Source organism: Oxyura jamaicensis, chromosome 5 (genome assembly GCF_011077185.1).
Source record: "Oxyura jamaicensis isolate SHBP4307 breed ruddy duck chromosome 5, BPBGC_Ojam_1.0, whole genome shotgun sequence".
Taxonomy (NCBI): Eukaryota; Metazoa; Chordata; class Aves; order Anseriformes; family Anatidae; genus Oxyura; species Oxyura jamaicensis.
In genome coordinates this window covers 49,469,775-49,484,228 of record NC_048897.1, presented here as the reverse complement: position 1 = coordinate 49,484,228, position 14,454 = coordinate 49,469,775, and the positions used below count along the sequence as shown (strand labels likewise).

The 14,454-nt window shown below is 39.1% G+C and overlaps 1 protein-coding gene across 3 annotated transcripts in view; it reads left to right on the top strand.

Moving 5' to 3' along the window:
• Nucleotides 1–14,454, top strand: part of KIAA0586 (KIAA0586 ortholog) — a 66,775-nt gene that overhangs the window by 43,373 nt on the left and 8,948 nt on the right. For 2 of the 3 annotated variants that reach the window (XM_035328175.1, XM_035328174.1), the window contains exon 30: nt 298–379. The exons of the other annotated variant lie outside the window; for it this stretch is intronic. In XM_035328175.1, coding sequence (XP_035184066.1) covers nt 298–379 — 82 coding nt within the window. The remainder of the gene's footprint in view (nt 1–297; nt 380–14,454) is intronic. 3 annotated transcript variants of the gene reach the window in all.

Genomic DNA, 14,454 nt, shown 5'->3' with positions numbered 1-14,454 from the left:
AACTTCAGTTCTTTCTGCCACATTCTTTTAGTAGGAGTTAAAGGTCTTCTGTGTCTTCAGGTTTAAGTGGTGCTTTGCCATACCTACTTCTGCCAGGATGTTAGTCGAGAAGAAATGGAGTTGCAATAAGCTAATTCAGATCTGAATTCTTTTGAAGCTGAAAGGAAGCAGCAGATGCGCATAACCTTTAATGAATTTTTAAAAACCTCTTTGAATGCTTCTTGAAGCCTCACATAGTTTTACTGTGCTTTTTAAATTAAAAAACAGGTTTCTGACATGATTTTAATGTATATGTAGGAGGAAAGCCAAGGAGATGCACAAGTTGTGAGACCCCGAGTAATTCATGTGAGAAGGAAGTCTGAAGAGATGCAGCAAGAAGGTAAATTGTCAATAACCAAACATAGTTCTTTCAGTTAAGTACTTAACTTCTAAATGTTGTTGTATACTCATGTATAAGAAAGTTCTGATTTTGTTTTTATTACTATGAAATTCCCAAATTTCTGAATGTTCATATACAGTGCAAATCTGTGTATATACTTCTGGTAATTGCAGGGGTGCACCAAAAAGGTTGGAAATGCATCTGTCTGTATATGTCATCAGAATCTTTGCAATTAAGGATTTATTTAAATTTTTATTTGTCAAGAGCTTCACAATGTGCAATCATTAATTGCTGTTCTGCAAACAAAATACTCATAATGTGGTGACAGATGGTAGATAGATAGTAGTTCACATGCATGGGAAAATGCAGGGGTACCAGAGGAGAACTGAAAGACAATACAAAGTATTAGGATCATGCAAAGGTGAGAAAAATAGAGATTTTCAGTGTTAAAATGGCCTGGGTTAAGGTAGGTTTCAAGCTAGTGTGTAACAGATAATAGTATCTGTCACAAAAGAAAATCACTATCTATGCATAACCATTCTATTTTTAGAGATTATTTAACAGTGTTTGTTAAAAGCCTTAATGATACTGCATGAGAGATTTTTTTTGTTTATTGTAGTTCAGGGCAGTGTTGGAATAACATGAACTATGCATATTACTGCACTACTTAATTATGTTAGCAGATAATAAGTTTGTGGAGGTGACAGAATGAGAAATAGCAATTTTGATCTTAAGTGCGAAGAACAGGAATCTAAAAACCTGCCTGTGTGCATTATATGAATTATAATTGCTCCACCATAACACAGACAAAATATTCATGCGAGCCCTTTTAAAAATAATTATTTGAACTTCTTCCATTTTTTTATTATTTTTTTTTATTTTTAATATCTAATTGAATTATAATTCTGATGGAATTATTATCCTTCAACTATTTATAAGTGGTAAGAAAAGCCCTCAGCCAATGTTATTATGGTCATGGGACTTGGAACCTAATTTCAAAACCATGGTTTACACATAAAGAAGAAAGGTATGAGTAATGTAAGACTTATCTTCCATGCACAATTCGTGGAAAAGCTTACAGACGTGGCATACCTTAGCGCATGTATAATTTTTGTCATAGGGACATTTATCAACGTGTTTTTAAGGTGGGCAAATAAAGATTTAATTTATTAAATAAAAATTGAATTTCTTAATAGAATAAACTTATTAATAAAACTTTTTTTTAAAAAAAAGTATTGGTGGAAAGTGTTGCAATGACCCTTTCTAATAGGGGGAACTATATCTTTCCTCTACTGTTCAGAAAATCAGAATTGTCTGAGGGAAGGGAATTTCCAATAAATTGAGTATGACCCCTGTATTGCAAAAAAAGGAAATTATGTACCAGGTCTGCCTTCTAGGATCGACCTTTCCCAACGTTAAATGCAGTCTTCCTCACTAGTGGTTATAGTTATATCTTCCTTTTTTTTCTTCTACCCCACTACTTCCTAGTAAGCATCAGAGAGGAGGAAGAAGAGCGAAGTAATCTTGCTAATACTACTTCAGGCTTTCACACCTCAACTTTGGCTCAAAGTCTTAACAAGGCAGCACGTCCAGTCTGTATCATCGAGTAAAGCATTGGAGACAGCTGGAGTTGGAATAAAATATTTTTATCAAATCTGTTCCTTTCTAGAGTATTTATCTTAAAATAAATTATTACCCATAGTGTAAAACAAGGTAATTGAGCAGAGTGCAAGATTGTCAGATGCAAATGTTTGGCCACAAGATGGCAGTAGGCAATTTTCTTTGAGAGAAACTCAAAAAAAAAAAAAAAAAGATGATTTATATATACAAGGATAATTTAAATCTCATTCATAGTATCCATATTTAATGAGCCAATAAAAGTCTAGAGGATTTGCAAATGGAAACAACTGTCTGTCAGTTTTAAGCAGAAGGTCTTGCCCATATAAGCTTTACCACACTGAACTTAGTCAAAAGGTGGAGGGTAAAAATTAATAAGAATCATTTGAAAGACAAAACTTGCAACTTGATAAGTGTACATGGGTTTAAGTAAATACATTTGAAAATTAACCACATCTGTTACTGTAAGATCAAAGCACCCTGTTTGTTAAACTTCATGTCAAACAGTTGTCTTTACTGAGATAGTAAGGGACAATGAGTACTTGCCTGAAAATGGAGAAGCATTCCAGAGACAGAATCATTTAGGTATTTGTTCATAGATTCAAGGATAAGTGGTTTTATGAATAGTAGAGCTCAGAAAATCTGGAGCCCTGATACGAAGTGCGAATTCAGGGTGTTGTGAGAAAAGAGGAATTGTTTTGGACTTAAAATGGGATGTAAATTAGCCTTTGCTTTATTTAATTGATAAATACTTGACAAGGCTTGATTTATCTTTTGTCTATGGTCATAAATGTATATACGATAGAACTTTCTTTTGTTGTACAAGAATTTTTTGTGGTTTGCAGCGAACGTGTTTTTACTGAAAGAAAGTTGATTGATGTCCTTTAATGAAAGTTGAAGTTCAGTAGGACTGTTACAATATCATGCCTGAAAGGGTAATGTCTCCTGAAAGTTACAACTGAAAATAAAGCCTGAATGTATTATTAATTGAAATGTGTGCCTTCTCTAGACATAGTGGAGACAGTGGTTTGAAAACATATATTTGTAGCGTATAATATACATGCATATGTATTTCTGGCTTTATAATACCCTTTAATCTTTATACCAGTCTTTCATATATCTTCATAAATTTAATATGATAATAATTGTTGTGGTTGGTGAACGTACGTATTTCCAGAATACAAGCATCTTTAAGGTTTGCATTAACATAATTCAGAATTCTTAAATTAAAATGAAAGAACAGGTGACAATGCTTGACTGCAGAGCATTTTTAAACTTTAATATGAGCAGCTCAGAACCAAGAGGTAGATGTTCTTCACTTAATTATTTTTCTATAGCACAGACTCTCAAAATGTACCTAGAGAGCATAGCTTCATGATAATAATTCCTTTTTATCTCTAGCTAGTGCATTATATTCGGGCAGCCATAAGTAGATGGGAAAGTAATATTGGAAGACTGAGCAATTGGCTTTATTGCCACAGAGAGATTGCACAATTGCTTGTGAGAGAAGATGATCTGTGCAATAAATGAAAAAGAGGGCAAGAAGCTCTTAAAATAATCTCTCTCTCTCTCTCTTTATATATATATATATATATATATATATATATATGTAAAAACAAACAAAAAAGAAAACAACAAAACAACCAAACTTCCAGAATCTTTGCTTGGTTTAAAAATGGGCTGCTACTTAGTTCACACTGACATAATGTTGGATTGAAAAAATAGATATAACTAAATACTTCCCTCTCTTCTTCAGCCAGAAATTACTCTGAGTTAGGTTTGGGGTTATTCTTTTGCTTAAAACTACTGTGGCATGAGGCAAATATCTAACAGATGCTTCAATAGGAAGGAAGAAGATTAGGATAAGGCTAAAGGTCTTTATTTTTTTTCTTGGGACTGGAACTGTTTTGGTCAAACTCTTAACAACTATTCTATTGAAAGCTTACTTTCTCTTTAATATCCCGCTGTTTCTTTTTTTTGGACTGAATCTTTCTCAAGACTTTTGCTAAAGATTGTCCAAAGCACCCTGAAAATGCAGCTAGTGAGGCGAAACAGAGCTGTTCTTTCACACTGTAGGCAGAACACCACCAGAACCTGACAGGTAAGAGTAGTTTGTGTAGACTACATTGTTCCTTGAATTGGGCTAATTTCTGAGAGAGAATCCTGGAAATTGAAGTCATGAAATCAATTAGATATAATTACGCCATTTGACAAGCAAATGTTTGTGCTGTAGAGTTTTTCGTGATTTTTTTTTCCTGTGCTTCTTCAGAACTCTCATTTCTGGATTATTTTGATTCTGGCTTTCCTATACAGTTACCTCCCCATGATATCAGATGGCTCATTGACATAATTCAGTTAATATATTTTACATCCAAGCAAGTCAGGAAACACAGAGCTGTGTTTCCCACAGAAATTCTGCCTTTTCTCTAAGTAGCTTTTAGATGATCCAAGTGCTCAGAACACCAGTTCTCAAACAGTACTCATTTGCTTTTTCTGCATGAGCAGCCATAGCAGTTATATGATAACTAATGCATTAGAAAACACACATCTCAGTAATAAGAATGCAGTTTGTATAATATCCCCATGTAAAATCCTCAGTAGCCACACAGGTTTCTAGTTTGACTTACTGTAAGTCAGTATGTAGCTGTGTTACAGGATGTTTAAAACAGTAGATTAGAGTTTCTTGGGGTTTGTAAGTATTATTTATCTGTTATTTGTCATTTATACATTTGCTTTTTTTCCCCACTGAATTACCTCAATTATTTTTCAGACGAAAGGCATCTTAATTAACTGAAATACAAATAATCAGACAGAGAAATAGAAAATCAAAAAAAATAGTTTATACTTAAAGAAAGCTGAACCAAGCAGTCTCATACTGCCTTGCAGGATGAGGATCTGCTAGAGAAAGGATCTGCTATGCTCAAGAAGAAGATGCTCTTCTCTCCTCTGTATTCATTTGTACACCATGTATTTACCTGGCCCTTTTCATTTTTGATTTGTATGCATTAGGTTTTTGGTCACTTTGCAATTTTCTGCAGCTTCTCAGAAGATGAAAGTTATTTTTGAGAGTTCTTCTCTTGCTGCACGCCTCCTTAAGTGGCACAGACAGCACTGCCTTACTACAAAGTATTGCCAAGGCACTTCTGACCTTGTGCTGAGGCTTTTGCTGTGAGAAGTGTCTGGAAAGGCACAAAACTTTCCCTTTCAGTCTGTTTTTGGTGCCTCTGCAGATAATGCCTTACTCCCATCTGCATGGCTTTATCTGTGTTCAGGTTTTCCTTGTACACTCCATGTGAGAATCAATTTCGGCTCCATGCTGGATGTGTGCATTGCTAATTTTTGGAGGGAAGGTATTTTATATTTTTGATAAAGTAAAAAGAATGAAGTAGGAAACCTTCCAGTGTGGGCTTAAGAGATTACTCCTGCTCAGAAGTTTTACGTTCAGGAGGTTGGGCTGGCATCTACAGTGCCATAGCGTAAGCAGTTCAGAATTGCTTCATCCTCCCTTCTGATCAGATCTTTGTGTTTGAAGTACACTTATTTTGTTGAGTTTTGTGGTGTGTTCCTCCATGGTCTGTACACAGCAATAGAGATTTTCACTGAAATTCCAGCACCAGTTGGGGTTTTTCAGCAGAAAGGGAAAGAAAAACTCATTCATACTGACGTCATCACTAATTAAAGGATTTCTTCATCTGGAGACTGTGAAATACTTGGATTTTTACTGGTCTTTTTCAGATTTACTGGGGCTCAAGTTGAATATTTAGGAATTCTCATCTGATTCCCTCCCTAAGCTTAGATTTTAAAAAATTGCAGGTGATCTAATCCAGTGACATGCGGTAACCCTCAAAGCACACGTTATATATCATAAACGTGAAGTGCACAGCAGTAACAAAAATAAGCTTGGTACTTGATTCATACAAGGGGTTATGATGGGCTAGTAATGCTGGACTGGCCCCTTTTTCATACTGGGAAGCTGAAAAATCCATGGAAATACTACATCAAGCATCTAGTGCACTTTCTGGAGTTTTTATGTCCTTTTTGCCTCAAAATATCATACGATACCAGGTGTGGTACATGCTGAACATTAGCTGTCTGTATCTCATGGCAGAGACACCAGAGGATTCTTCAGATCTTCTGTTCTAAAATTAAGTATTTCTTAATAATGTGAAGGATTTTCCTTCCAAGTTTACAGTTTTGATTGTTTTAGTTTAGTTGTTGTTTTTTTTTTTTTTTTTAATTTGTAGATTCATAATTGCATTTGCTTTTTAAACTCCTGTGGCTACCTGCTGGAACCAAAGTAGTCCACAGTGTCAGGTACTTCTGTTAAGCTGCATCTGACACCCCTGCGTTATCCCTGCAATATGGATTTCTCTGTATTTTTCCTTTAAAAAATAATAATAATGATAAAAAGCTTGTTTATTCTTTGGTTGGTTTTTGTATCTTATACCATTGGCTGGGCAGAATCTAGGCAGAGTTCTCAGCAAGAGGAGAGAACCTCTTACTGCTGCATATAGAATTGTAACGTACTAGCTGAGAGCTTGAAATTGCTATTCCCACTTTGGCACCCCACCTTTGATTATATTTTTTTTTAACCAGTTCCACTTTCTGGTTGTATAAATCCACCTATTGTGAGCCTGTCTGGTGGCAAAGAGGGATTTCTTATAAGTAGGTTACAGCAGCGTTGCTAATTTCCCTGATGCTCATCCAGCCAGGAGCTAAGCACCAAAACTAAAATGCGATGCTCTTTCTTTTACATATTTCTCCTGCTGGTGAATCCATTGGAGGTGCTGTGCATTGCAGGAGAGGCATGGCTTTGATATAGGCTCAGATCTCCTGGACACTAACACACTCCTCACCAGGCTATCCAAATAGTTGTGCCAAAGCAGCCTTTCTCACAGCCTGTGGAGGATTTGTAAACACGCTGGGATCTGACTGAAGCAGCTTTGTTGTGTATTATGATTTGTATGCACTTTTACAAACTTACAGTAATTGCTGTTGCCTTCATTGTAAAGAGCAAAAAATAAACACACACAATAAACCTCCTAAATGGGCACCGATCCCACTGGCACTGATCTTGAGTAACTCTGAATAAAAGCAGATGGTAGCAAGCCGCCTGGGCTGACCTGCTTTCCCCTTTCATGCAAACATTGCTTATATAAATGGGGGACACACACAAAAAAATTAATGGGCTTGGGCAAGCCACCTAAGGACAGAGACTCCCCACGTACTTCATGCTTACATCAGCCTGAGGGCTGTTTCCAGTTAGCTCTTCTCTGGAGGGAGAAGTTTCTCACAAATTAGTGGTTCCACAGCTCTGTGCCATGGTTTATAAGAAGGAACTGGTGTGCGGCTGGAAAGTGAGCATCTTGAGCCGCTCTGTGCCAAGTGTGTTGCAGGGGGTCGTGGCAGGTATCAGAACAGTCTCTCCTGAACATGCTGCTCAGTTACATAGAGCCCGAAGTCCCCTTACACCTCCTCTTCGTGGTAATGTAATCAGCTGAGCAGCAATTAGTACCCGTCTCAGCTAGACTGACTCCGAGTTGGTTCACTCGGTGGGTGCACTATAGGATCTCTTAGGATGACCATCCTGGACTGGGTTAACAGGCATTTCAGAAAGCCTCTTATCTCACATTTCCTTTGTAGTGTGAAAGTTGCATTTCTTTCTTAAAAGGCACTGGTATCAGACCAGGAAGTCTTTGAGGCTGGCGACACGTTGTGTGGATACCGAATGGTGACAGAAGAAGACAAGGAGCATTACAAGCACATATTCCATCTCGAAGAGACATTTACAGCATAGTAACAGGAGAAACGTAGGCTTTCTGTCCTCAGTACACTGGGTTTGGTTTATTTTTCTGGTTGGTAGGGGAAGCAGATGTTGCCCTTTATAATTTAGTGGCTTGTATATGTTGGAGAGAAAAGCACGAGGATGATCTGATTGTGCTTTCCTGGCTGTGCTGATCCTTGGGCAGGGGCAGCTGGGCACCCTTCAGCTCTACCTGTTCTTCAAAGGCTCTCGGTTCAGCTTTTTAAAGCACTCCATCAAAATCAGAAGGAGCCAGCTGTTTGTGTGAGGAATGCCTGGGTAGCAGAGAAATTACCAGGACAACGGTGTATACACCGTGTGGAGGTAGCTTAATGTGAGCGATGAATAACCCAGTCTTTGCCTGCAAACCTCTTTTATAAAGGGAATGAGGGATTTACAAACGCTGTCATTCTCAGCCATTAAACTTGTTTCTTTTTTCTTTTTTAATGCTTTGTAAATTTTTGCTCTGCTAGCCAAGGGAAGGCATAGCTGTGAAGTTGTTCTTAATAAAACCGAACTAGCCTGTAAAGATGGGTATTTAGATGATTGGTGTCCACAGTTAAATCGTAACATTATTATTTCTTTAATTTTACTGCTTATTATATTGTGAGAGGGCTTGACTTACAGGCAGTTCTCATGTTCATGAACAGCGTAGTTACCTACGTATTTTATTTTACTCATTTTTCTGGATCCTTTAGGAGTAAGCAGACCTATTTCATGTGATGAACAGAGGCCAGGCTTTTCTATCACCTTCTTCTCCATACCGTGATAAAAAGACTGCCCACAATGAACTATTAAATCTTTGCAGTGCCCATGTTGAGATACACCACGTCAAGGTTAATTGCTTAGAATTAGGAGTAGAGGAAACTTTCAAGTAAGGCAACAGGCCCTAGAGAAAATGTTTTTTAGGAAGCTTTCCGCATCAGGGATACTATATAAATAATTGCACTGCTGCTCCTTGATAACATGCTGATTTGGAGAAAATGCAGTCTGCCAAAGTAGCTTGCTTCTTCAAAATGGGGTAAGAACTGGTGAGTGAAGATTGAAGATGCAATGTGTGACCTGTTGCTCTCTGCTGAGGTTGCATGTGGGACTCCATTTTATAAGGGTTGAATACGCGCAGATGTAAGGCTTGGCTAAAGTGCTTTTTATCTTCCATAAAACTACTTTTGAAAGTAAGATACTAAGGATTCTCGTCTCTGAAATACCTGCTTCGAGTATGCTTTTGGTGGCTGCGTTTGCAAGGAACGGTAGTAAATAACGGAGATGGGTTACTTTTTGTCTGTGGGCTACTGTGTTCTGGTTTTCATCAGGAATGCTGTCTTTCAGGAAAAAAAAAATAGAAGTACACCTAGAAAATCTTAATTTATATTTAGACCCTTTGTATCTCTTGTCACTTGGAGACTGTTTTTCTTCTCTAATGTAAAACTCCTGGATTGCTTTTAAAGCAGGAAGCGCTGGTTTTAAGCACACTTCTAAACAACTTGAGTGCACGTCGCTGAGTGTGACACAAAATTTGTAGCAGTTCTGTAAAATGTGTTTTTCCCCAGTGCTTTAGCTGCAGGGAGGTGACTGTTTCTCTTTGTGTACTGCATGACTTTGACTTTCTATTAACACTTGTCAGATAGGCACACGTCTAATGCAGAATAATACATCGTCAACCATAAGCAAACAAGGAAGATGTGTATGTCACAGGCCACACAGAGTCTGGTAAAATTACATTTACGGTTTGGGTCAAAATCATGCATTCAAAGCAGGTTAGGCTTAATCTGGTGTGACCTGCTGATCTGCATCCTCACTCTTGTTGTTGCAGTAAAGCAATAATCTCAGCGTTGCATACTGTGGCCTCGTTTTCTGCACCGCACCTATTGCAAGACTTAGGCAGGGCTGTGTTTGGTTTAAAGACAGCACAACAGCTGCAGTTTCTGTCCCTGGTCAGGCCACTGTATCTTCAGTGGACGTACAAGGCATGGAATTTGCTGGCAGTTGCTTCATTTCTGTTTTTTTTTTTCAGTTTGTTTTTATAATCCTAAAACCGTAATTACAGATCTTGAGAAAATTGTTTTATTTACTTAACAGCTGCCATTGTGCGCTGTTATGTAAATCACAATTAATAAATGGGAAATATTTACTAGCTTGTGTTACAGTGTAAATACAGATTAGCTTCTTTAAAGTGCATGTTGCTTCTTTCGGTAATTGGAACCAATCCTAGAGGCATGCAAGCAGCGAGATTACACAGGGAATGCTTGTTTCTGAAGATGAAGCTTCCTTCCTGAGTAAAAAGAAAAAAAAAAAAAAAAAGAAAGAAAGAAAGAAAAGAGGGGGGGAAGAGTTTCCTGTTGAGAGTCCTCACGTTAATGGACGGCCAGTCGTGCCTCCCCCTGCTCCAGCTGGCCTTTACATACAGCCCTTTGTGGAGGCGTTCTCTGACTAACGCTGTCTAAAACCATTTTTACAAGAGCTAGAAGCACTGGGGTTTGCCTGCACAGGCAGACGTGGGATTTAGAGAGATTTTTTGCTCCTCTCTCATCTGCTTTTAAACGCGAGGCTAAGACAGGCGGTATCTCTGTGGTTAGGGGCTGATAAAGGCTGTTCTGTTCCTGGGGTTCCTAATCTGGAGAGGGCCTAACGAAGGGACTCAGGCCAAAGTTTCAGCTGTACGTAAAAAAAAATGCATTCTGACCTCGATATATATGATGTGCAAAATGAATAATAGCAGCACTGCAGGCAAAATCCTCTCTGCTACGATGTGACAACCCGCCCCTTCATCGGAGGGTTCAAGAATTTGGCTGCGCTTTTGGAAAGGAGCCTCGTGGTCCTGCTGGAGAGATGTCTGAGCTCAGACAGAGCGCAGCACACAACGGCTTTGTTAGAGTGTTGGCTCCGTGCTTACGGCAGGAAACTGAAGGAAAAATGTCCTTTTCTACCTACAGTCTTTTCTGCAGTAAAACCGTGCTGACGGGCTCGAGCTCCCCAGCAGCTAGAAGTTAGAACCACTCAGGACAAGAATAAGCCCCTGACCCCACGTGCTCTGTTAATTCAGTAAGTCTTTTCCTCCCTTTTAGGACAAACTCCCTAACTCTGTCTATCCAGTGCTGGCTGTTAAACAAGAGCCATACATTCAGCTCTTAACTCAGCTCTTCTTGCCAGTCTGCATGGGAAGTGAAGCTCTAATAAAGAAGAGGAGTCTCCATGTATACCCACTGTAGGTCGGAGCGATATATTTAGGAGATATTTACATCATGCAACGCTGTTAGCTCAGAAATCCATGAATCAAGCCATCTCCAGCAGTAGTGGAGCTCAGGAGATGTGTGGTCGTGCACTGAGGCTGGCAGATCCCAGGATGATGAGATTTAAGGCATCCAGGACGTTGTCTGTCACCACATTTTGTAGGTGCGCTTGCTTGGGTACCCCGAGGATGTGCTGTCCAACCTTACGTACCGAGCACCGCAGCGCGGAGCTTGCCACTGTGGACATTTTGAAGTGTATGAAAAGAAAGTTCAGATGTTTTCAGTCTGAGAGTGAAATTGCAGAAGGCCCTTAGAGGTCTGACTTATTGTGCAATCTCTGTAAGTAATTTGTAATCAAAATACCTTTGCACATGTCACTTTTATATTTCCTGTAATAAAACTGCAAGAGCAATTAAGATTTTGGACCATAATCTTCTACAAACATGCTTCTCAAACTGAAAGGGTTGGGGATTTTTTGAGTTATGGCTGAAATAGCTGTTTTTTATATTTGTGATTGTTTCCAAAAAAGCTTGATAATAGCTTTTTTAATAGACTTTCCACTGTAGCCTGACAAACAAGGCTGTTATGTGGTAACATAATTGATCTGAAGTTTACTTCTGAGAAAGTAAAATAAATAAAAACACAGAACTCTTCACAAAACTGGAAGACATCTGTACTCCAGTAACTCAGCATGTGACCTACTGGGCTTTATTCATTTAAAATCGGAACGAATCAGTAAATATACTGCTCTATTCATGCAAATGTCTCCGAGTTAGTGTGCCTAATAACACACTGCGTGCTGTTCATCTGCAGTGTTGTTCTGACACAGCTCAGAAAGTTGTCTGAGGTCTTGGCATTCTTCAGGAAACATTAGATTAATACAGCCTTCTTTGTCATGTAATTTTTTTCTGTTTAAGTAGGTGTGTGAAGGCTGGTGCTACATAAATGAATTACACGGACGACTTTGGAGGAAGAGGGTGCTTGTAAACTGGACTGAAATTAATGAATATAAGAATTAGAAATCAAAACTTTATGTTTAGTCTGAGGAGAAACAATTCCTTAAACCATAACCACATGGCTGTTTCTTGTTTGCATCAACTCTGGTTGACTGTTATTGTCTTCTGTTAATTCTCTGGGGCAGTGGCCTGACTTTGTTGAATGAGCCAATTGTTTTCCTTTGTGTTGCCCATCAAGTAAGTCCCCATCTGGTTTGTATCAGACTGTTTTCACAGCCAACAACTGCTGCCTTTTCTATATCCTGACACTTAAGGGCCCCATGCTATCAAAGCATTGCTGTGATAGCCTGTCTGGCTGGGCCTATACAGCTGTGCCTTGCAGCTTGAAGCTATTACCCAAGTAATGGTAACTTAGAACTTGAACTGGCTCTTATTCCCATCGGTGTCGTGTGTACAGTGAACAGAATACATTTTTGTTGAACTCAGGCCTGGACAAAAAAATTCTTTAAAGCTCTTACTTTGGTTTATATGATTGGTTGGTTTTTATTTTCCAGCAGCTTCCTGTATCTAGAGGCAGTTATGTGCTCTTCTAAAACATTAATGAGTACAAGACAAGCGGTATTTATTTAAGGCACTGTTGTTATTACTTACTTTTATGGTACATTAAAGCTCAATAAGTGAAAATTAAACAAGCAAATGATTCTAAATGGGGATTTTTCTTATCAGATTTAGAATACATTTCCAGAGGTAGGCAGGAAACTTTCTGGGCATGATAAATGTAGGTTGTATGAATAATGCTGCACCTTGGCTACCACTCTACTCACTTTCAAAGTAGTTCTCTGAAAATACAGAGCAGTGAACAGGGAGTCTGCATTAACTTGTTTATTTCTCTCCTGAAGGAGCAGGGAAGGACTGGACAACTCCCTGTAAGCAGGGCAGTCAAGCTGTGCTGCAGTTTGCATTACAGAACTGAGAGGCTCCAGGTGTGATCCAGGCCCCTTTCTGCCAGGCTTCCCATGTCGTAGGAGACAGTCCTGTTCTCAGAGACCTTGCAGCCCATGCATTCTCTCTCTTAAAATTAAAAAAAATACATATCAAATATCAAATAACAGTGACATTCAAATGTTGTTCTCTAATAAAGATGTTCTTTCCTGCTCTTGTGTAGGCAGTACAGCCATATACCTCTTAGGGCTATGTGACAGAATAGTCATAAGGGGAAATGTGTTCCCAAACTTGTATATGTAGTGAATTTTAAGTGTATTCTGGAATCAGTTCTTTCATGATAGCCCCTGTTTAAGAGAGGGAAGGAAAGAAAATAATGGATAATGCGTTTAAAAATTCTGTGATTGTGTGCAGAAGCTGCAAGAGATGAGACTGATGTATCTGGTACTTGCAGAGTAAGTGTTCCTACACTTAGGAGTGTGGAGGTATGTGTATAATATGTATGTGATATGAATGAATTGGCTTCAAGTATGTTACTAAATTCCATAAGATGCTTTAAAATCTACCAATGGACCAAAATGACTCATGGATGATTTTCTTCAGTATTCACATTTTGCATAGACTTGCATGCACCTGAGGTACATATGTAACTACGTTAGATCCTAATTCTTCACCTGCAAATCTTCTAAGTCCTGGGCTTCAGCTACTGCTTTTGTGGACCTGTGTGTTGTGTGCAAGCTCATCTCAACTTGAGGTCTGCAGAGCTTTTTTGGAGTTTTTGTACCTTTGTGTGTTTTGTACTGCTGCATGGCGTGTGTGCTTGTGCAGATTGGGACTGTTCAAATAACTGCTTTTATATCATTGCCAAGAGTTGCTTTCTAAGGGAAATTTCCACTATTGTTCTTCCTACAAACTCTGTACAAGTTGTGGATTCAGGAGGTGCAGTGTGTGCTCTAGCACCATGCACAGACCAAGCACCGTGCTGTTCACCTGCACGAGTTGCGTCGCATGCAGTATCCCACACCTCTGCAAGGAAACTGCTTGCACACACACCTCCTTGATTTCCCTACGCGTTCCTTTCCACTGCAGATTGTGGCCAGGAATATTTAAACCCAGACAATTGATAAATGAATTTCATTCAGGCTGCTTACGAGCTATATTAATCACGCGGTCCAAGGCAGTGAAGAAAGCTGTTGGTGAACTGAGTGCGAGCCAAGTTTGGCACCACCACTTTGGACTGGGAAAAGCGACTGTCAAACAGAGCAACACTTTCTGAAGGAAGCTGGCACTGGGCAGTGAAAAGAATTACCACCACCAGTTAGCCCAGACAGCTTCTTTGAAGTTTCAGGTTTCGTGTGTGCACAGTTTTGGAGGTGAAGGACACCTGCCCAGGTAAGAAGCCAATGTACATGGTTACATTGATGTCTGGGAGGGCACTGCCAGACTGCTGCTGCTTGGGGATTTGTGCTGAGCAGCGTCAGGGCCACTCGTAGCAGTCCTTGGTTTCACTGCTGCTGCTGGGACCAT